Source organism: Ursus maritimus, unplaced genomic scaffold, assembly GCF_017311325.1.
Source record: "Ursus maritimus isolate PB19 unplaced genomic scaffold, ASM1731132v1 scaffold_4, whole genome shotgun sequence".
Classification (NCBI taxonomy): domain Eukaryota; kingdom Metazoa; phylum Chordata; class Mammalia; order Carnivora; family Ursidae; genus Ursus; species Ursus maritimus.
Genome location: NW_024426552.1, coordinates 90,777,726 through 90,802,112, shown reverse-complemented (window position 1 = coordinate 90,802,112; position 24,387 = coordinate 90,777,726). Strand labels below are relative to the sequence as shown.

The 24,387-nt window shown below is 41.9% G+C and overlaps 1 protein-coding gene across 3 annotated transcripts in view; it reads right to left on the bottom strand.

Annotated features, from left to right (window-relative positions):
- Positions 1–18,442: 18,442 nt before the first annotated feature.
- Positions 18,443–24,387, bottom strand: part of TNIK (TRAF2 and NCK interacting kinase) — a 375,800-nt gene continuing 369,855 nt past the window's right edge. For all 3 annotated transcript variants that reach the window (XM_040621607.1, XM_040621605.1, XM_040621606.1), the window contains one exon: positions 18,443–24,147. In XM_040621607.1, the coding sequence (XP_040477541.1) occupies positions 24,113–24,147 (35 nt within the window). In that variant the 3' untranslated portion in view covers positions 18,443–24,112. The remainder of the gene's footprint in view (positions 24,148–24,387) is intronic.

The window sequence follows — 24,387 nt, the reverse complement described above, 5'->3', positions numbered from 1 at the left end:
GAGCATATTTACATGGATTTATTTCTGGGTTTTCTGTTCTGTTCCATTTATGTGCATATCTGTCTCTCTACCAAAAACACGGCATGTTGATTACTATGGGTGTATTAGTCTTGAAATCAGTAGACTGATTCCTCCCACTTTATTCTTCTTTCTGAAACCTGTAGTTCCTTTACCTTCCCATACGAAATTTAGAATAATTTCATATATATTTACAAAAACTTCTTGCTGGGATTTTGATGGGAATTCCATTGAATGTGTGTATCAGTTTGGGAACAATTGATATATTTACCATGTTGAATCTTCCAGTCCATCAACATGCTCTTCATTTATTTGACTCTTCTTTGATTTCTTTTATAGGTATAATTTTCAGCATACAAATCTTATACATGTTTTGTCAGATTTATACTTAACTCTTTTATTTTTCTCAGTGATTGTAAATAGTATTGTATTTTTATTTTTAGTGTCCATGTGTTTGATGCTAGAATATAGAAGTATAATTAATTTTTGTGTGTTCATCATGTATCCTATGACCTTGCTGAACTAACTTGTTCGTTCTAGGAGTTTTTAGTAGATTTCTTGGACTTATCTATGTAGACAGTAATGTCATCTGAAAATAGGGAGAGTATTATTTGTTACATTCTGATCTATAGGCCTTTATTTCCTTTTCTTAACTGATGATACTGGAAACAACTTCTAGCACTGTGATGAGTAAGAGTGATACAGATGAATATCCTTGCCTCCTTCTTGATCATAGGGGAAAGGATTAGTCTCTCACGATTAAGTATAACGTTAGTTCTCGGTTTTCTGTAGATGCTCTTTATCAGGAGGAAGTTCATCTCCATACCTATTTTTCTAGGATTTTTTAAAAAAATCATGACTCAGTATTGAATTTTGTCAAATTTTTTTTTTGCATCAATTGATACGATCAGTATCAATTTTAGCCTGTTAATATGGTGGATTACAATGAATGATTTTCAAATATGGAATCAGAATTGTTTCTCTGGAATAGCCCCACTTGGTCATGAAGTATAATATTTTTTTATATATTGCTGAGTTCTATTTTCGTGTATTTTGTTAAGGATTTTTATGTCAGGGGTGCCTGGGTGGCTCAGTCACTAAGCATCTGACTTTGGCCCAGGGCCTGATCCCATTGTCCTGGGATCGAGCCCCGCATCAAGCTCGCTGCTCCGCTGTGAGCCTGGTTCTTCCTCTCCCACTCCCCCTGCTTGTGTTTCCTCTCTCGCTGGCTCTCTTTCTGTCTGTCAAATAAATAAATAAAATCTTTAAAAAAAAAAGGATTTTTATGTCAATATTCATGAGAAATGCTAGAGTTTTCTTTTTGTAACATCTTTTTCTGGTTTTGATATCAGGGTGATATTAGCTTCATAAAAAGTCATCTTTCTTCTTTAGTTTTCCAGGAAGGATTGTATAAAAATGATGTTTGGTAGGATTCTCCAATGAAACAGTATGGGTCTCAAGATTTCTTTTCGGGAGGTTTTAAATTATAGATTCAATTTCCTCAGTAGTTACAAGGTGATTCAAATGATCTGTTTCATAATGGATGAGTTGTGGCAGTTTGTGGAAGTAATATATTTCATCTAAGTTGTCAAATTTATGTCTTTCCTAGTATTCCCTGATCACTCTTTTTGTGTCTGCATAGTTTATAGTGATCATCTTGCTTCATTCCTGATACTGATAATGTTTGTCTTCCCTCTTTTTTTTTTGTCAGTCTTGCTAGAGGTTTGTAAATCTTATTGATTTTTTTTCAAAGAAGCAGATCTTTATTTCATTGATTTTTCTGTTTTCAATTTTATCAATTTCTGCTCTTATCTTTATTAGTTTCTTCCTTCTGCTTACTTTGGGTTTATTCTAGTATTCTGTTTCTAGGTTCTTGAAATGGAAGATTAACTGATTGCTTTGGGGAATTTTCTTCCTTTCTAAAGTAGGAACTTTGCTATAATATTCCTTTTCAGCACTGTTTTAACAGTGTCGCACCAGTTTTGACATGTTGCATTTCAATTTTCATTCTGTTCAATGTATTTTTTAAATATCCCTTGAGACTTCCTCTTTGACCCATGGATTATTTTAAAAGTTTATTGTTTAGTTTCCAAGTGTTGGGAGTTTTTTCTCTTTCTGTTATTGATTTCTAGATTGGTTCCACTGTGGTCAGAAAAAACGCTCTGTATGATTTCAATTCTTTTAAATTTGTTGAGGTTTGTGTTACGCCCCAAGATACGGTCTATCTTGGAATATGTTCCATGAGCATTTGAAAGGTATCTCTCTTCTGCTGTTGTTGGGCGGAATGATTGATCAATGTTGATTAGGGCCTGTTGGTTAATGATGTTGTTGAGTTCTTCTAGCTCTGTGGTCTAGTTGTTCTATCAATTGTTGCGAGAGGAGTGTTAGAATCTACAATGGTAATTATGGATTTATCTATTATTGCCAAGTAAGGGTAAAAGTCCATGTTGCCAATTCAGCCTACATTGACACCCAAGGTAGTGGGAGAGTTCTTCATTCATGCTGAGTAAGGGTGGGATTTCCTGCTCCCCATGTGGTCTCCACTGACACCATGCTGGGGAGGACCTCATTACTGATGGGCAAAGTAAAATTCCTATCTCTCCGCTAGGCCTCCTCTGACAATACCGTAGCAGGAAGGGAGAGGGGGGCTTTGTTATTTCAGGTAGGGGGTAAAGTCTAGAGTCTCCACATGATTTCCGGTGATGCTGCTGAAGGGGAGTCTCAATAAAATATGGATAAAAGTCCTGCTCCCTACTTGGCCTTCTTCGACACCATCCTGGTAGAGATGTTGGGGTTTTTTGTTAGGGCATCACAATGGTGGAAGTCTCAGCTCCCTACTCAGTCTTTGCTGGCATCATTTGGCTTGAGGCCACAATATTTTCGGTGGTGATTGGTTGGAATAAAGCAGTTATTATCCAAAAGATTTTTGCCTTACTAAGTTTCCCTTTTCCTTACCCTTTGGCTAGAGAGAGCAGGTTTTTGAAGGGCTTTTTGTTTGCTTGTTTGTACCCATTGGCATTTCTGGGTTGCTGACTTCTTCATTCCAGATCAGGAATATACGAGGCAGTGGAATTCACCACTGCCATTTTTCCGATCTTGAGGTTTCTAGCCAGTTAGCCCTCTATCCTCCACCTTCTATAGTCTTCTTATGTTTGTTTTATATTAATGTCCAGGATTTTTAATTGTACTTAGCAGGAAGAATAGGGAAAAATATGTCTACCTCAACTTCGTGGTTGCAGAGGCCTTGTTCCACGTTTAAAAGACTTTAGGGAAAGAAAGCTAATTAATTATAAAACAAACACAGAACAAATAAATAAACAAAAGATGAAGTCAAACCAAACAAAAACAAAACAAAAAGCTTTATGGCATTTAACCTAACTTTCCCTTGCAGCAACTTTAGGTCTTTCTGCTCTTTTTGTTTTTTCTTATTTCATCAATACTAGAGTTGAGAAGTTACTGTTTTTCATCCTCTGTACTTTGGCTTATCATATTTGGGGTGAGATACAGGGGAAGGAGAATGAGCTAAGGAGGCAGATAAAGGTGGACTCAAGACTATCTCTCTTCAAGCGTCAGGATATTAACTGCCTACTCACTATCTTCCTGTAAGTGTCTAATAAGTACAATCTGAATTTTATCATAAGTAAGCAGAAATCTTGACTTCTTACCTTACTATCCTCAAATATGCCATTTGCTGCTAATGTAGCTTTGGGGCCTCAGTATCCACTCCTGTGAGACTGTTATGGTAATGCCTACTTCTCGGGTTAGTTATAACCTTTAGTCTTCTCCAAAGCCAGTGCCCACACTCTTGTTCTAGCCCCTCATACTTTCTTAAGGACCTCATTCCTGCAGTTATCCACTTTCTCTTCTTGCAATCAAGAGAATCAATTTCCCCATCTCTACTGAATTTACTTCAGTGGTGTAAAGCACATTAATTTGGCCCATCTGGGGGGAAAATATCTCCCTTAACTTCCTAGATGTTGCTGCATTTCTGTTTCCTCTCATGGCAAGCCTCTTCCCAAAAATTGTGAACACTAGCTATCTTCACTCTTCACCATTTTTTTCCTCCTCAGTCTACATTAAGTGGGCTTTTGTCCCTCACCACACCTCTGAAATAGTTCTTCATGATTTCCCCACAATCTACATCTCTCCAAGGCTAAAGGACAATTCTCTGTCCATTGGACCACTCCCCTTTTTCTTGGAACATTTTCTTCTCTTGACCTTGTGACAAATGGATCACTTGAACTCAAGGGCCACTGTCTCTCATTTTCTGACTTCGTCTTCATTTCCAGACTTAATGGTGTTATAGTCCAGGGCTCATTCCTTGGCCTATTTCTCTTTTTATACACATTCATTCTGTAGATAATCTCATCAGACCTAATAGCTGGTACCCAGTAAAATGTTCTGTGATAATAAAAATGTTCTTCATCTGTGCTGTCCAATATAGTTGCCACTAGCCACATGTGACTATTTAAATTTAAATTAATTAAAATTTAAAAATTCTGTTGCTCAGTCATACTATCTATATTTCAAGTGCTCAGTATCCATGTAAGGCTAATGGCTATTATATTGGACAGCATAGAAGTACAATATTTATTTCTTTCTCCAAGCTTCAGACAATACTCAACATCTCCACTTAAATGTCTAGGAGTTTTTATCTTAAGTAAATCCTATGTAAATAGAACTCCTACTTTCTCCACTTCTTATCCTTAAATTTGCTACCCAACAAGTCATTCCTTGTTCAGTAAATGGCATCAAAATTGTTCTAGGAGTCAGTTCCTGTCTTTTAAGTCTTATAGCCAATTCACCGGAAAGCTCTGCCCACTATGCCTTCCAGATATACCCTGAATCTGACCACATCTCACCATCTCTGCCACCATCACTCTGGTCCAAGGAGCCACCCTCTCTTGCCTTGACTATTGCAATGGCCTCTGAACTGCTCTCCCTGTCCTAATTCTTGCTTCTCTACAGTTCATCTTCCCCGTAGTTGCCAGAAAATCTTTAATAAGTAAATAAATATTAAAAAAATAAAAAGTCAGAAGACATTTCCTAGTTTAAAATGCTCCAATTGCTTTCCATTTAAAGGAGAATCAATCAAAACTCCTAACCTTACCTAAAAGGCCTGCATTTGATTCTTTGCTAATTTTTTTAACATCTCCTCCATCTTCAACTTGTTCATTTTGCTGCAGCCATCATGTTACCTGAGCCCATTAAGCTAGGTTCTTTCTGCCTGGAACACTCTTCCCTGGATGGATGCCTCCTTCTGATAACTTAGGTCTCAGTTCAGACATGTCCCTCTGACCCTTGCCTCCTTCTTCCCCCATCCTACTCCCACCACCCTCCCTGACCACCCTAGCTAAAATAGCATCTTCCCTCCTTTTACTTATTAACATAATTACCCAATTATAATTTGTTCATTGCATTTGTTAAGACCTAAACCCACCTTATGTATTTGTTTCCATGTTTATTTTTAGTCTCTCCCCTAATACAAGACAATTGTCCCCCTTGAGGGACAGACTCTATCACACCCACTGTTGTATTCCCAGCCCCCAGAATATTATTAGTATACCCACACAGTTAGGTGCTCCTAAAAGACTGACTTATTAACTTTAGGCTCTTCTGGGAGTATTATATTTGTTGATTAATTCATAATTAGGCAATATACACAATTTGCCAGGTTCCCTTACTAGCTTACATCTGGAATAGACTACCTACATATGAATCACAGTTTTATGATGTTTAGCTGTGTGACCTTGGGAAAGTTACTTAAATTTTCTGTGTCATGGTTTCCTCATCTGTAAAATGGGGCACATAATAGAGCTTCTCTCATCAGATGGGTAAGGATTAAAGAAGTTACTACATGTCCCTGAAATGCTTGGAATAGTTCCAAGGCCCATAATGAGTATTTGCTGCTACTATTATTATTATTATTTATTACTGAACATATGCTGCATTTCATTAAAGGGCACCTTCATTTTGAAGATTTTCAGTAAGGACATTGGGTTTCAAGGGATGGATGATGATATTTCAAGAATTTCCTGACTCTGATCAAAACATGGCAACTGTAGTGGTTATTATAGATTTTTATTTATTTAAATAAATATTTATTCTCTTTTTAATCAATGATACTTAGAATTAGTCCCAGGAAGCAGTTCGAAAACATCATCTCTTGCCCACTCAGAGAGAAAAGGAAAAAAACTTTAACTCTTAGTATGGCCTTCCCCACTAGGGGGTTACTGATGGGCAGCTTTAAACCTTGGAAGAGTCCACAGGACCTTAGCATCCTCCCACTGCAGTGTTTGTCTGGCAAGAAAGATCTTGATATTATCCTTAACCTTTAGAAAATAGCCATCAAGGCAAGAGGCAGCTTCACAAAAGGACTAGGAATTAGAACAGTAACCAATAACCAAATTCTTACCCCTCTTTCTAAACTACTGAACACCTGCCATAGTTCAAAATTTTACACAATTTTCACTTCATCCCTGTAACACCATTTGAGTAAGACATTATTTTCACTTACTGGTGAGGAGACTGAGGCTCAAAGCATTGGAGGATCTGTCCCAAGCTACCATGGCTAACCAGTGGCAAAACTGTTTAAAAAATGTTTGAAGATTATCTTGTATGTGCCCGAACTAGAGAGAAGAGTGAACTAATCAGATAAGATTCCTGTCTTCCTAGAATTTATATTCTTAGAGGTATTAGGATCCAAATTTTAGAACCTATCTTGAGAGCACCTCAAATGTTTCCAAATGACAACCTATGGGGGATGAGGTGGGAAATGAACAAATGTGTTAACAAATACATCAGAGCAGTGAATAACCACTGCAGCAGCCACAGATATTTAAGGAACACCTTGTAGGTACTAGTGCTTATAGGTTCTAATGACAGCTGGAAAGAAAATAGACACAAACCCAGAGCTAACAGAACTTTCAAAAAAGGTTGGCAAACATGTGCTTAACAGGGTGGGGCAAGTAATATAATCAAAAAGGTCTATGCATTGTATCCTTTGAACATAGATATACGTTGTGTATTAAACAATTACATATGCTCTTCAGTTTTCAAAGGAATATGCCTTTGTCTAATTTTCTTAAAACACAGGTGTCTTTGCCTAGCTTTTGTTTTCCTAATTTTGCGAGAGACACTCTATCTCGTTTCCCACTTTGTATGGGAAAAGCAGCAGCACACATAAGGCGATGAATGGCATCTGACGCTTGGCCTCAACCTCAAAGAATAATAGAGATGTAAGGTCTGTGACAACCTGGAGAGGCTACTTCTGATAAGGCGGATAGTCACTACCTAATTCTAGATGATTTCACCGTCCAGGACCAGGGATTTGTGTTGCCAGAGCAAATGTAAGTCATAAGTAAATGTGGGTTGTTTATTTTGAGTTCTTCCAGAACTGACAAACCCAAGAAGAAAGAAAGAAGATAAAATCTGAGGAGTTTAAAGGCAAGAATTAGCTAAGCTTCAGATCCTTTTGCTCTATCCCGCTATCTTTGTCATGGTCTGGAAGCCATTTATAAAGAGTGTCATCATATGATCTATACCACAGTGAGTGTTTGGTGCTCTCTACATGCATGTGCTGTACGGCCAAAGTGATTCTTCCACCAAGTGCAAAACATACTCCTTCTTTTGGTCCTACTCACAATCCAAATAGAGGGTCATCTATTGCATGGTCAATCTCCATATAATAATACTTATGATATTTTTCTTTGTGAAAACATAAAATGAGGACTTCATGGAATGTATTGAAGTCGAGCATTGAGATGATTTAATTTTAGAAGACATTAAAGAATTTGAGTAAACAACTTAGAGATAATTTAGTGGCCACAAAAATGTTTCAGATTCAAACCTTAATTAAACTTTGTGTCCATAAGCAATGTAAGGTAGTTGGGCCAATAACATTAGACCCTTATATCTTAGAGTAGGTCTTTGGGATAAATAAGCCAATGAGCGCTAGCCTGAGCTCTGATGTGATAGACTCGAGGGAGAGAGCTTGGTAAAGAGTGGCTATTTCTCTGACAGGCAGCAGTGTGAGTAAGGTTTGGGTAGGGCAATGGGTGGAAGAGGATAGAGGGGGAACACTAAAAAGAATGGAGTCCAGGTCTAGAGCAAGGCCTGGTGAAGCAGGTATATTGTTCCTGTTTGAATGCTCTGGGGTTCAAACTGACCTCGTGGCCTTTCCCTGGAATGGAGGGGTCCAGGGAGGAAGTGCAATCATGGTCTCTATCTCTAGCCACACCCATGGCTCCGGGGTACTGCTAGGAGCTTAAGGATAGTGTCCTGTGCTGTGATTAACAGGGAAGAACATGGGGCAGATTGTTGGTGCCAGTTCTGTCTGTGGCAGCCAATACACGGGCCCATTTCCTTCATTCCTTTTCTTTTCCTTCCTTTAATCTTGCCTGTAATTGAGTCAATTCAACGGATTTGTATAGGATCAGAAGGAATGAGTGGACTCTTCTGGCTAGCTCAGTGGTTACCTGGAGAGACTCAGACAATCTAAGGTGACAAACCCAGATGTACCCTGAGGCCTGTGGGACCCCTTGACCCCATCCCAAAGGCAGACCTCTGGCTACCAAGTACAAGGCAGAGGAGGTAGCCCCGGTCACTGAGGCTGTGACTGTTAAGACTCCTTGGACAGATGCAGTGACCTTAATAGCCTTACAATGGCCCACACTGGGAATCACAGTTACCAGATGAAAATTTACCCGGTGGCTTGTACAAGTCTAGGCGCCATTCCCACCTTTTTGCTCTTTTTTCTAACTGGAGCTCATGATATTTGGCATGAGGACAGCTCTCATTAAAAGAGCAAGAGGTCTACTGAACGGGCAGCCCCCAGAATTCGGGCCATTCATGTCACGAAGGTTTGACAATCTGTGGCAAATTCCTTGGACAGGTGCATATCTATGGCAATTTTTCAGTGAGCACTGTCCCAAATTAATTAATCATTGGGTAATTTGGTCTAAATTGAACGGTGCTGCTGCATGTGGAAAATTTTTGTTTGCAATTCTTAAGTCATCTCAGTGTAAATTAAGTCTATTCTCTGTTCCTAGCCAGTTTTCGATCAAAGATGCCTAAATGGCCACAACACTCTGCAGGGCATCTTTCTGCTATGAGTTTGTGTCTCTTTAATGTTCGTGGGTTAATCATTTTCAGACAGTGTTTGTGATACATTTTCTATCATTGCCTTCAACCGTTTGCTGCTAATTTGCGGGGTGCTAAGGGAGGCTTATGAGGTCGACATAAAAAAGCGGGAGCAAAGATCACGAAGTCATCACTGAGGTTTAACAAACAATGTTACTCTGTGTTATTGACCAATAGGTCACCGATGAAAGGAGCAGCGTCAGGGAGAAATGGTTCTCGTGACAGCTGTTTACCCGCCACGGAGGAGTTCCAGGAATGTACCGTCACAAGCAGATGGTGCAATTTGGCGGTGGGCAAGCTGTCGGTCCAGGTACTCTCTTGTCTTGCAGATCTCTGAGTGACACAGCCAGCTTCCATTGAGTAGCCCCGTTCCCTTCAGAAAATCCCCAGGCCACTTCGGGCATCCCTTCAGAGACATTTGAGAGGCAGTGGCAAGACCAGCAAACATAAAAGCAAACAATTTCTCTCCCTTGCAACTTGAAATCACCCCCTTTCTTTGAGCAAGACAAGTGGATTTGGTGAAGCACGTTTTGGTGGTTGGTGGGAAGACGAAGCAGTTTTTATTTGTCTTCCGTGACTCCAACCAGCATATGGAAATTGAGGAGTCGTGCGTCAGTGCCTGTTTCCGTAGTCCTAGGAGCAATCCTATGGGCCTCTAGGGAGGTTCCAGGCAGCCTCAGAATGGAGCCCTCCTCTGTGGTGGCTACAGTTTCCCCTCACAGGGTGAGTCTCCCCGGAGGCCATATCACTGCCTTTCCTCTCACCTCCCTCCCCCTTTTTCTTCTCTCTTCCCAAACTCCCCTCAGGCGGCCTGTGCTGATCTGAAGGGGGGAAATTGCTCTGCTTTGCTACAGCGAGAGCACAGCGCCCATCTCTCTTACCCTGACCCAGCTGCCAGATTCCAGCCAAGCCTTATGGGGGGCTCCGTTGCCACACAACAAAGCCATGGCCTTTATTTTGCCGCTGACGGGAGAAGCGTGAAGAAGATCACGAAAACGGCTTGGTGGACAGGAGGGAGTGCTGTCCTCGGAGTCTGGGGATGAGCCTTCTCGTTCCATCGTTGCTGCGGGCCTTCAGGCCACCTTGAGCCACTCAGTTCTGGTCTCTGGAGGGGAGGCCCTAAGTTCCTTGCAGGTACGCAGTTATGTCCTGTTGAGACCTGTAAGATCACAGCAGGGCCCGGTTCCTTGCTGATGCAGTCACACTGAAGGGCAAAGAGATGCTCTGAGCGTTCCCGCAGTAAGAGTCTTGAGTGCCGAATGCTATTCTAGTGATGAGGATGGCCCCCGCCAAGAGGAGGCCTAACACTAGAATGTGCCTGACCCTTTGTCCTCATCACTTAGCACCCAGCCTGACTCATCTGTGGTCCTTGCTCCCAGATTGCTTGCCAGTGAGAATTCACTCAGCGTCTTAATCCATTAGCTCGCTGCTGCCCAGCTGGCTCTGCCGGGAGATGACTGCTCCAGAGGCCGAGGCACTCAGGGATCGCTGTCTGCGAAGTTTATTGGGTAAGGAAATTTTAAAAATCTCAAATACCAGATGTACAAGGTAATTTTTTTTCTGGTTGTCATTGTTAACTTCCACAAAGATTGTAGCTGGAACGTTTGTGGGAACGTAGGAGTACAAAACAGATCAAGGAAGAAATGACAGGATTGCCACAGAAGCCGCTGCTTGATGGGTGAGGCTAAATGTGAGTCTGAAGACAGACGTTCTTACAAAGTAGCTCTCATTAAGGCAGAGCTATATTCATTTTTCTTAACCATCAAAGCTTAGGGAATGAAGCAGGCCAACGCACGCATGTAATGCAGGAATATAAAGCCAAGAGCACCAGACGGAAATGTGCAAGAAACAATAGAAAGTCAATAAAAAGTAATTTGTCTTTTTTTTAAAGGAGGAAGAGGGGAAAAATATGATTTGGGGTATTGAGTGGCATAGGCACCTTCTTCTTCTTCTTCTTCTTCTTCTTTTTTTTTTTTTTTAAGATTTTATTTATCTATTTGAAAGAGCAGAAGCAGGGAGAGGGGGAGAGAGAGGAGGAGGGGCAGAGGGAGAGGACAAGCAGACAACCAGCTGAGCGCAGAGCCCAATCCCAGGACCCAAGATCACTACCAGGGTTCAAGTCAGATGCTTAACCGGACCAAGCCACCCAGGCGCCCCTATTCTTTTCCTCTTTAAATGGATAGATACACACATTAAAAGAGTAACAATGGTATTCTTTTTATGTAGTGATTCCTCTGACCTTTCTTTTGAATTTTATGGTCATGACAAGAACAACTACACACAAAATTTACAAAGAGCTTTTCCATCCATGACCCGATATTATCAACATAACCCAACTGTGAGGCGGGCACGACTGGTCTCATTACCCCCGTGCTGGAAGTAAGAACACAGAGGCTTGGAGAGGTGTGTTTACCTAGGGTCGCGTGTTGTATTGGCTTCAGAGTCTGTTCTTCCAAGTAGCCTAGGAATAAAGTCCCACTTCTCAGCTTTCCCCTTTTCGCTTGATTTTCACATGTCCTTTTAGTCAAAGGCCGAGGAACAACCTTCCCCCTGGGTGATCACTGACGTTGAATCCGTCTCCACTCTGATGTCTCAGGAACCAAATGCTCTTTGAAGAGGTGCTACTCTGGTGTTCTTTATTTGAAAGAAGGTTCTTATTCGCATAGTCCTTGTTACTGCAATGGTCTGGTGGATAGAGCACCAGGCCAGTGACCAAACGAGCAGGCTTCTTATTTCAGTCTTACCATTGCCCGCCTGAAGATTTTGAGCAAATTCTTTCTAACTCTGCATTTCAGCATCCCCCTTTACAAATGGGGATTAAATAGAATGAGTTCTAAATTAAATTTAAAATTAGGGAGAAAAAATTTTAAATATGATGGAAAAATAATTATAATGAATTAAACAATGATTAGGACATAGGATAGACAAAACCAATAATGCAAACGAAGAGACCAATAAATTAAGAGTTAAAAAAGAGGGGCGCCTGGGTGGCACAGCGGTTAAGCGTCTGCCTTCGGCTCAGGGCGTGATCCCGGCGTTGTGGGATCGAGCCCCACATCAGGCTCCTCCGCTAGGAGCCTGCTCCTTCCTCTCCCACTCCCCCTGCTTGTGTTCCCTCTCTCGCTGGCTGTCTATATCTCTGTCAAATAAATAAATAAAATCTTAAAAAAAAAAAGAGTTAAAAAAGAACATAAATGCAGACTAAAGCATATAGATTACGTGCAAATAAAAAGAGGAGAAAGTGAAAAACAACATACCAAAGTGAAGGCAGACATTTAATCATAAAAATATTCAAAGAAGAACAAAGTAAGAGGATTTAAAGTCACAAAGATGTAGAAATCAAGACAGTTGCCAAATAAAAGGGAAACGCAAAAAAAGAACAAAAAAGTAAAGAGCTAAGTCGGAAGAAATCAGAAGTCGGTTATCAAAGAGAGAAGTATTGAACTAAATAAGTAGTAATAAAAAATTTTATCTCAACCTCAATCTAAGAGACAATGAAAAGGATGGTAAGAATAGATGGAGTTTTGAAGACGAGGCAGGAAGGGTACACCTGAAAGAAGTGGGAGGCTCTGGGCTTGGGAGGAGCGCTCCCCCGATGGTGCGGAGCCGGCCTGGCATCAAGTGCGGAGGAAGAGTGGGGTCCGTGGTCAGAGAGCCAGTTCCAGGTGGTTGGGCACAGCAGCCTCTAGGCAACCTTCTCTTCTCAAAGCCCTACTTGGCACAGAAGATGGGACCAGAGGCCTGCATAACAAAAAGTGGTGGTTTTTGGACACACTTTCTGTGTGGAAAGCAGCAAGAAGTTCAATAGCACTTTCACATGAAATTGCATTTTATAAGCCACATTCATCTGCTCAAAGAGAGTCGTTCAAAGGGGAAGAAGAAAAAGCTCAGAAGTGTAAAATGTGTCGCAAAGCGTGGGACTGGGGGTGGGGGTTGTTCAGGGGCATCAACATTACAGAGTCCTAATATAGCAGGGTGGGCGATCCAGAAGTCTGCCTTAGTAACAGGCATGCAGGTGATTCTTACTATCAGGAGAATCTGGGCTAGTAGGGCCACAGGACCGCTTCATGCTTCAAAGCTGGGGTTCAGTGAGGAAATCTGGGGGCTTAGTCCTACAGACAGCAAGTCCAAGAATGCAGGGAATTACATGCACAAAATCATGCGTTCAAAGGGCTCCTGAGACCAACACACAGGAATCACTGGCATTCCCGACTGATGCTGTGATTCATTCCTCAAGCATTGCCCGCGGGGGCCAGGCAGCTGGCTGAATCCGGATCTGGAGAGCTCTGGAGCCTATGTCAGAGGATGGGTGTAGGGGTGAAGAGGGTATGCTGTACGTTCATGTAGTCCGGCGATTGCGTTTTCTGCTCCACCAGCACCTTCTCTGTTTGTGCTAAGCTACGTGTCCTTTACTGTGCCCCCATGCTCTTCATTCCTCTGTGCCTTTGTTCAAGCCGACCCTTCGAACTGGAATGTCTCCCTCCCTTTTCCTGTCCTATAGTCTGGTAGGGCCACCTCCTCCTGAAAGTCCTCCATAACCCTTCTCTCCGGTCCCATAGCAATCCCTGCCTTCCTTTATCAAACGCTAGGCTCTGCGCACAGTTGTATCCCTCCCCTGCGGTCCCCATCTCCCCTGTAGCAAAAGGAGACCGCAGCTCCTTACACGTGGGGATCCCTGCTTCCTCAGCTGTTTCTGTCGCAGCATCCAGTGTGAGCTTGCCATGTAATAGGCAACTGGCAAATAAATAGCTACTTTGCTTTTCTTCACACAGGTCGCTAAGAGCTGGGTTTGCTTTAGTGGCTTGTCAAAAGTCTGATCATAGATGCCGCAAATACTTAGAGAAATAAGATGGCATATAAACAGGCAAAAATATAAAAATACTAGGATGATTTTTTTTTTTTTTTTTAGTTCTCTGATACCCGAAGGTGACAAGGGCAGCCTTCTTAAGATGAACGGAACAATGACCGCTAACACATCCACATCAAACATCGCCGTAAAACAAGACAAAGGCGCCGATGGCGGTGCTTAGGGAAAATGTTTACGGTTACATTTTCCAAATTATGGATCAGGGACCTCAGCAGGGCTTAGGGTGTGGAACTATAACAAGGGGTCCAGTGCACTTGTGTATACCAGACGTTGTTTGTAGACTATAAATGACTCACGTGTCGTAGTACTTTTTTTTCAGATGAATGTGGCTTATAAAATGCAGTTTCATTTGAAAATGTTATTGAACTTCTTGCTGCTTTTCAGTTTCTTAGGTGGTTGTGACGGAGGTCATCATATTTGAGAAGATTGGGAACCACAGGCTGATAAGGCGCCTGGACGCAGGGGATAACATGCGGGTTTTGCGGGGTCTTCCCCCTCACAGCGTGTCTGCTCTGATGGCACAGCCTCCTGTGGGCGTGGCCTGAATTCTGCCCCCGCTGAACCACCGCTTCCTCGCTTTGATAAAGCCGGCAATGTAAGTCTCAATCATGGACTCCAGGTGGAGTGTCTGCTTTGTTCCCGGTGCTGGAATATGCTGCCCCCCCACCCCCGCCCCCCCAAGCTTTTTGAAATATTTATCCCATCGATTTTTGAGATGGTTAGTACATTTCTATGCTGAAAAAAGATCTGGACTTTTACAAGTACTTTGGAGCAGTCATTACCACATTTTTTGGGATTTCACTAAGCAGAAAAATTTGGAAAACAAAACCAAAGCCTCCCTACACCAAGCCCAAATCTTGTGAGGACCAACAAAAATGCTGCCAACTTTTAATTTTTCTGAATTAGAACCATGTGTAAAAACAAAAACTAGCCACTGCCCCCAAACACCCCCAAAACTCCAAAACCAATCCCACCCCTACTCCCGAAACCCGAACTTGAACATTTAATAAAATGGACGGCTATATATATTATCAGCATCAGCTCTTGAATACATCTTATCACTCTATGATGAGAGCATGCTGTCTCCAACTAAGAGTGTCTTTGAATAAGCTTTATGGGAAACTCACTGTGTTGTCCTTTCTGATCGCTTTGCCTTGGCCTGGTGATAACCTTGGCATGCTCTGGGTTATGGGCTTCGATTATGAATGGCTGTTCTAGTGAGGGGGAATGAGGAGAAGGGGCGAGAGCCTCAGGTGCATCTGAAGGCTGTCCTGATTCTTTCTGCTCCAGGGCTGCCTTCTGGTTCTAAATGCTTTCGTCTTCCAAGTGCCATCTACTTGACCAAGGGAGGTGAGGAATACAAGATAACCCGAGGTCGGGGAGCACTGGGGATGGGGCTGAAAAATCTGGTCCTACCACAATGCTGCTCCTCCATGTTTTCATGACATCTTCTGGTAAATTAACTTTGAATTCTGGAAACCAAGACGACAATTCTGGGGAGGGGACAGGTGACCCTCTGTCACGTTGTTGTCACAGAACTTGGACTTAGTTGCTTATGGAAATATAAAAACACATTCAGGCTGGCGATAGTCAGTTTTAAAGAAAACCCAACGTTAACGTGCTTTTTCACATAAACGATGGAAAGCTCATTTTGCAGGAACACCTTGGGCCTTCCTTAGCATCTCTTTCACATGCTCCATCTGTAAGAGAAACCAGTGCCTCGCATCTTTTGTAAAGAACGTCAGGAATCTGCAGCTAAGCACCGTGGAATCCCCAAAAGGCTTTGGTCCTGGAAAAGGCTGATGAAGACCTTGATCCTCACTATTTAGCACGAATTACACATTGTCCTTCATCTTGACAGATTTGTGAACAGACACAGATAATAAAAAAAGAACAAAAAATTATTTCATTGTCATAGTGCTTCGTATCATGTGATTTCATTATCCTCTTCCTTTATTTTTACATGTTTCTTTTATTAAGTGAGCAGGAAAATACATAATTGAACAGATCAAAACTACAAGGTGTGCCCTTTACAAGACTGAGTGAAAGAACACATTCATCGGAAGGCATGTTTCAGTTTCCTAAAGGAGGCTTCATGCAACAACATCCAGGGGCAGCGAATATACACAGAGGTCAGAGCCTGCCCGGCAAGCCTCGGAGCGCCTGTCACTTGGACAGAGGGTAAGACCTGAACGTCATTAGGTTTACTCAAAGCTGCCTTTGGCAGGGGGATACATTTCCTGTTGTTTATTTGTTTTAGGGAAAAAATGTTGTCATTTTTGAACATTTAGACCAGGAAACAAAATGCAGAACCCTCTTGCCATCCCAATAACTCTGCAATACCAGTAGCTTAAGATGGATCCTTATCTGTATAAATGCAAGAGTTTTGAAATGCTGCTTTTCTCCAGGTTCTGTAGGACATTCTCTCCTCCAGCCCTGCAGCTTGGCCTTTTAAGGTGATTAATGGAGAAGTACAGAGTAAGTCAGGTGTGTTCCCTCCACAGTAGCCTTCCAGGAAAGAAAATCACAGGGTTTTCTGTTTTCTACATGAAAGCAAATCAATGGTTTTATGATATCAACTTTGGACACAGCTTTTTGTTTTGATATTGAAGTGAAATGACCATGTAGTTCTATAGCTTTTTTCAATGCCAAAACTCTGTTGTTGTTTATTTTCCTTCATTCATTAAGTCATCCGATAAATACACCTACTGTGTGTTGGCTACTCTCCCAAGTACTGGAGCCAGGCCAATGAACAAAGGAGATGCCGATACGTTCTATGAAAAGCAATAAAGCAGAAAATGAGTGGGCGATTAAAGATTATCTATGTCTCTGACAGTAAAGGAACATTTGTGTAGGGGCCTAAAGGAAAGGAGGAACAAGTCATGCAGAGGTGTGGGGGAAGAGATGTCTGGACAGAGGACGCAGCCAGGGCTAAGACCCTGAGACCAGAGCACACTTTGAGAGTGTTCTGGGTAAAGCAAGGGAGGTGTGATGGAGCAAATGAACTAGGGAAACAGTAGATGAGGCCAGAGAAGTGGTAGTAGTGGTTGGAGATGGGGCAAAGGATAGGTCAGATTTATGAGGGCTTTAGAGTGACTGTAAGGACTGGGAGTTGGAAAGACATTGTGGACTTGAGCAGAGAAGTGCCATAACCTATGTATGTTTTTAAAAGTGTCATCCCAGGCAAGATGTGGCATGGACTCATATATCCATGGATTGTGGATATATTCTGAAGCGAGGAAAAACAGATTTTTTTTCCTCCCAGTGGATTGTATGTGATACGTACAAGAGAAAATTTAAAGGTAACTACAAGATTTTCTGGTCTGGGAGAACAGAGTTGTTATTTACTCACACAGGACATATGTGATGGGAGTATAACAGCGGGTGGGGTACAAATCAGCTTGGTTTTGGACACGTTGAGTTGGAGATGCCGACGACACATCCTAATGAAGATATCAAGTAGGAAGTTTGACACAGAACTCCGGCATTCGGGAAAGAGGTTAGGGCTGGAGTTAAAAATGTGGGTGTTTCCATGGATGGGTCCCAACACTGGAAAAGATCATTTATAGAGGGAATGTCCAGTGCTGGGCACTCCAGGAACTTGGCAAAGGAGACCAAGAAGGAGTGGCCAGAGACCCGAGACCCAAGAGAACATGAGGGATATTCCAGAGCTGAGGAAGTATCCCAGAAAAGAAGTTGTTACTGTGTTCCAGACTGCAGAGAAGTCAAAAGCATGAAACCAGAGACCTAACCATTGCATTTAACAGCATGGAGATCACCTTTCTCTTAGCAAGAGCTATTATGGTGGGGATAAGAGCCTGATTTAAGTTGGTTCAAGAGACCAAGGGAGGGTGGGACTGAAGACAGTAAGTATACATAATCTCCTCTGAGCAGTTTTTCTGTGAAGGGGAGCAGATGAATAAGATGGTAGTTAGGGTGGGGTGGTCAAGGTGAGTGTTTGTAAGACAAGAGATAGCAGCACGAATGTAGTGAAATCCTCCAATGGATTGGGGGGAAATGGTGAGGCAGGAGAGGGAGGGAATTGTTGGGCCAGTGGCCTTTATTTGTTGAGGTTGCAGGGGACGGACCCAGAGCAAACAGGAAGCAGCACCTGCTACGAATTAAGGGGGCAGTGCAGTAATTGGTGATATGTCTCACTGGACAAGACCACGAGACTGAGAAAGCAGGGTATTTGTGGGCTTGTCCAAGTGCATACTGAAATCCCCAAGAGTTAAGGAAGGGTGGTGCTGGAGCCAGGGACAGGAGCCAAAACTCCAAGTACTTGAGCACGGCGAGGGGTGCTGGAAGGTAAACACGGACTCTGTAGGTTGATGGCAAGAGCTTCAAAGCACTGGGTGTTTAGGAGGGACAGATAATGGTCTGGAAGTGGCAGTGAGGCACAAGCAGGCATCCTACTACTGTTAATGCTTTATTACTCACATTTTGACAGAGATAACAGAATATATTCCAAGGCATGGCAGTGACTCACTCTATGGGAAAACCTTGGCTTAGAACCCACCAGATCACTTCTAGCTACTGCTCGGAACAGCTGTGCACAACAGCTGAAGGTTTTGTGTATGCAGGAAAAAAATACCGGCAAGTACCCAAAAGGTTCAGACCAGAAAATACGTCAAGAATATTTTCTCTATACCCTAACACAGGTGAGACTTACCCAGTTTCAGCATATTTTTGACAATGTGAAACACTTAAGAAAACTGGAGATTTCAACAATGTAAACACTTGTAGGCATAGCAGAATGATAGTCTCCCTTCCCAATCTTGTAAATTTGGCATCTCTACAGTTCTGCTGACATTGTAAATAAGACAGCAAAATTGCACAAAAACAGTTTCGCAACATCCAATTTTAAAGTTCATCCAAGCCATCATTTTTTCCCCCTGCTGTGATTTCTTGCTGTCACCTAACATCTGAAATTCTAATTCAGGGTAATAACTGAGGTTTTTAAACAAAGCATAATACAGTATTACTATTCCTTCACACGGACCCCAGGGGAAGAGAGTAAGAGGAAGGGGCATCTGGGGCATAGACATTTGCTCTGTACACATAACGACCCACTGCTGGAAACGAGAACTCACCTCTCCAGCAGCCTTTGCTCAGGCTCGATGGCGCAATGCCACGCACTGAGGATAAAAACCAACCAGCACAACCAAACCATCGTGCAAGGAGTTGAGTTAGTTTGAGGATATCTACACAACGCCGGAAATCTGTAATCTTTAGACCATATCTATTTCTATCTGTGTTGCTTAGTCTTCATCCAAATGTGTGGCCTCATGGACACAGAGTCCAAGATTTTGATCTGGATTTAAAATATCTCGAAAGCGTATCCAGGGACTTTTGTTTAAAAACACACTTTTACTGGCATTTTAGTTTTGGTGCATTCTGGCACTTCCTGGAATGGCAGGCCTAGAAGAATAAGGTTCCCAGCAGAGAGTTAGGGTCCCATACTGTTTAACACTATGCAATTTTTTTGACTATTCTAGCTGCCTGTGGAAACATGCCCAGAACAATGATACAGTATGAAAATCAAACAACACTAGAAAATGCTTGGTAGAAATGTACAAATGGTCCGTTTTGAACCTGAAAGTTCTCAAGGGATTTTATTCTTTGCTGGGGCTTCTGAAAAGAGTTAGGTTATATCATTTTGAGACCCATGGAAGGACAGCACACTTTAGGGTTCCCGATACCACTATACCCAGCAAAGCCAAACTGTAGTGGCATTTGAGAAATATTGGCAGGAAAATGAAATCACATTTAGACTTTTGGATTTTATGTTGTAACTATGTCGTCTCAGGGGAGGCCAGTTATAGATTTGTTTGTTATGCTTCATTTGATTTGGTCCGATTCAAGTTTTTAAGGAGTGAACTAAACGGTAGCTGATAATTCACAGCAACTGTTGAGATGGCCAGAACATAGTATCAGAAAGGATTCTGGAATATCAGGGGCTTGGCAGGATGATTCTGAATTGTTAACAGTGTGTTGTGGCTATTCTCCTGTTTTCCTCCAGTGGGTTACATTTTTTTATTTTCTTTCTTAAAGTTAAGGTAGCACATCTCCTATCTTAAAGCAGTCAGCACAGACGCAGTGATGCCTGTTCAAGCAGACTTCCAAGACAGCACACACCACTGACACAAAGAGCGCCTCCACATTTCAAGAATACAGCGACGCGAACTGGTACAAATAATAGTAAAGAAAAAAAAATTTTTTTTTGACTTCATGGAATGGGAGGTCAGACTTGAGGCACTTCTTTGTCTGGCAGTGGACAAAACCAAAAGGGCTCTGACCTGAATTTCCCATCTCTTTCTAATTTACCGCACAAGAGGGACCAGAGACACCAATGACCAATGAGTCACAAGAGCAGACAGAAAACTGTTAGTAGGTCTTGACAACCAGGAATGAAGATGCTTTTTAAAAATGTGTACTTGATGCCAAGTATGTCCGAAATGTATCTTAGAAAGCAATGCCATTGTGTTAGAAAAGTGGGGTCCCTGTCCAGGTGGCCTTTCATCTGGACCTTGATCTCCACTGTTGAATTAGCCCTAGGTCTTCTTGAAGCATTTAAAAGTCATCAAGAAAAATGATGACATCTGTATAAACAAAGCCATTAATTCTGTGTGGAACTTAGTGCCAGCCGTCTTCATTCATATTGTGGGCACTGGCAATGGTCGGGGTGTAACTGGCACGGGGAGGACTGTCACCATTCGGACAGAGATCCTCGAGGTCGTCTGTTTCTTAACCACCCCCCAGGAGCAGGAATCCAAACTACAGTGCCCCTGACTGGCACCCTAGAATGCCGGTCACCTGTCGGAACCCGGGCAAGACTATGGCTTGGGCAGGCTCCGTGGATTTTACAGTGTGATGATCAATTTTGAGCAATAGGACTGAAAAGATCTAGAGAAACTTACTTTGGGGGGAGGGCTCAGTTTCTCTCTGTAGAACAACAAGAATACAATGAGCCAATTCCAGAAACAAAATCCCCTCTGGTAAGATCTAAAAACTAAACGCTGAAACTAGTTTCAAAATTAAAGAAATTTTTATTAAGGTGCTATTAAGATGGATGAAAAGCACAATCCTCCCCTCACCACAAAAAAAAAAAAAAAAAAAAAAAAAAAAAAAAGAAAGAAAGAAAGCAAGCAAACCAGAAAGTTGGGAACTGTTATGAGCCGTAAGGACAATAGCCTGAAATATTGTGCATGACCGGGGTCTCAGTGGGTCAGGGCTGGGGCCTGTCCTGATGGAAGAAAATGTATTTTTGAAGATAAAAGCTTCAAGGAATTCCTTAGATATCGGTTAAGGAACACAGCTTTGTTAGGGGCCCTTTTAAATTTAGTTTTGCCTTGTACTCCGTGGAAAATATTTGTACAAAAATATAAAAGGCATGGCTTGCTGTTTAACGTCTGTGTTTTATTGTTGTTGGCACCAGAAAAAGCTCACGTTCTATGTCATGTCACTGTACATACTGTAAACAAGACTCATTAATATTGTTTTTATGAGTTTTTGTTTCAATGACTCTAGGTTTTAAAAAATACATTCACAAACTACCTTATGTTTAAACACAATGATTCCCTTTTATTTCTTAACTGTACCCAAAATCCCACAATAAAAAAATCATTTAAAGCTGTGTGTTTCGAACTCATCACTTAGAAATCAAAACAAAACATAGCATAAAAACAAAGGTCAGTTTGCAACATAATTTAAAGAAGCTTCTGGTTTAAAACACCACAGCAGCAATATAAAGAGCTGGTGGCAATCACATTTGGGGATGGGCCCCAATCGATACATTCTGTCCACGTCAGCCTCCAATTAACAGTAGTTGCTAAATTCAATCCGAAAAGTTATTGCTGAATTTGTTGCACGGAATTTGGGAGGACGGGACTGTTTAGCAGCAGAGCCAGAGCAGTAAAAATGAGAACGGGAGGATTTCATTGCTTTTGAGAGCTAACGGGACCACGATGGGGACATCCTGATCGCCGGAAGATGATCCCCAATTCCATTATTGTGCGTTACCCGCTTAAAATAAACGCAAACGATAACCGCCTTTGCAGGAGGGGCGTGATCCTCCACTCAGAGACTGGACTAACCCCCCGCCCTTCCCCCGTTTGCCCAAACCACCAGACTGAACTGGCTCCATTTTCCTAACATATGTTTTGTTCTCATTAATAGTACATCAGCTGCTAATGCATTTAGGCAAAAACCAGTAGGATCACAGACTTTAAAAAAAAAAAAAAATCTGTTTACAGTGATTGCTTTCTCCAGAAACAAGCCACATAAGTTTTTGTCGATGTTGGATTTTTTTTTTTTTTTAAATTTTTGAAGAAGAACAATTTGGTCAACTACTGTTTTGCTTAGAAAATATTAAATACACCTGAGATTGCCAGTTGAGCTCTCTATATGTCTCCTGGAGATAACACTGCTGTGATGAACAGTGAAACGAAACAAACGAAACGAGGTAGGTTAAAACAGGAAGCGCAACACAGACACCGTTTTGCAACACCTCGATACCACAGGCGGCCATGCTTGTAGCTTTGGAAAAAAGACCCCAGACAGTCACGTAAAAGTTCAAATCATCCGAGTAAGAGTTTATAAGGACACAAGTCAACCTGAACTAAATACATACATATCTCTGCACAAATGTTGTTTACCGTGTGTTGGGTAATTTGGAGGAAGGGAAAATGATTAGGGTCTCAGAATTCTGGCCAAAGCCTTGCTTCATTTTAAGTTCTATAACCAGTGATGCCTGCCGTGTCTCGGGCAGGCTCAGTAGTCTAGTCCCTTCTCTCACCAACCCAGAGAGAACACGGGCAGCTCAGAAACATTTATTATTATTATTTTTTCAGTCACAGTTTTCATCTTGAGAAAGTGGCACCCTCAGGAGAAAGCTGGGAATGACCAGAGTCTGGCTGTCATTCACTCCCCAATTCCCAGGAAGAACTCAACAGTCTCACTCCTAATGAAGCCCGAAGCCAGTCACCTCTTAGCTAGAGGCTTTGTGCATTAAAAAAAGAATGTGTGTGTATATATATATCCGTGTGTGTGTGTATATATACACACACACACGGATATATATATACATATAATTTTTTTTTAAGTTTGTTTCCCAGAAGCTCTTTTTGTCCAACCCCATCAGTCATCCCATCTTTTGCCCTGATCTGCATAATTGCTGAGGGAAAGTTGTGTTACAGAGTCCCTCAATCCCTAGAGCCAACTCAACTCAATGGCACTACTATCCCATTCAACACATTCCATTCTGCACAGGGCCATATAGAAACAGGGCCTGTCAGACTCACAAACATGGTAGTTGATTTTATTAGTCTAAGGCTAGTAGTTTAGCCATTTAAAATCTATTTCCCCGAAGAGGGGAAAACTAGTATTTTTCTTCTCTTTTAAAAATTCATTAGCCAGTTGCTGTCAAAAAGCAACCTTTTTGGGTTGGTGAAGGCAAAAGAGTTCTAAAATTACCCCACTATGCAATTATGGCCTTCAGTGTAAGGAGATAAGGTACATTTATTGTGCTGTCTCTCACCATTTGAAATCGGAAATTTTACAACATATTGTATACTTGAAACTAGCAGGCAGACAGAATTAAAAACAGACTCATTTTCTCAGTATGCATTCTCTCCCCATTCTTACAAAGTAAGGGGGTAAAGAAAAAAGGTAGAAAAACAAAACAAAACGAAACTCAAAACCGACCGTAACACAGCTTAATCATAAGAGCACACAATATTTGTTTCTATCCCTAACTCCGAAGGGCACACGGTCCATCTTTGTCCACAAACAACGCAGCATTCTTGGGGATCTCCTGGAAATTCCTGCCACCTTTTTCTCTCCTTCTCAACCAGGCTGCAACACTGAAAGATGGACTGTGGACTGTACTGGGACGGGTGGAGGGAGAGGAAAAGGGGAAAGCGGTTATGTTCAACCAAGCCTTCTGATTCTGCCTCTAGACTGGCATAAGTCCACATGAGTTATGTTCTTTTTAATTAGAAACAACGCCATGAAGATAAGTGCCAAGTGCTCTTCTGTTACCAGTTCATCATGGAATTTCTGTTGAGGGTCATGAAAAACACTTGGCTACTTCCTCCAGATCGCACGGATGCAAAAAATACCTGTTTGAAATTAAAAAGAAGTTAGTTCAACTGCATGGTTTCTTTTCCTCTTTTCTTCAACCGTCCATCCATTTTCTCTCACATGTCCTATCCTTGCCATGTGTCAGCTCTTAAGACTCAACGGCTGGTGTTTATAAAAGTGCCTTTTAATACAGTGCGTCCTCTGGAAACACTCGTGACTTGATTACTGTGACTGTTACTATTACGTACGTGGTCCTGGCCTTCAGGAACATGGGAGGG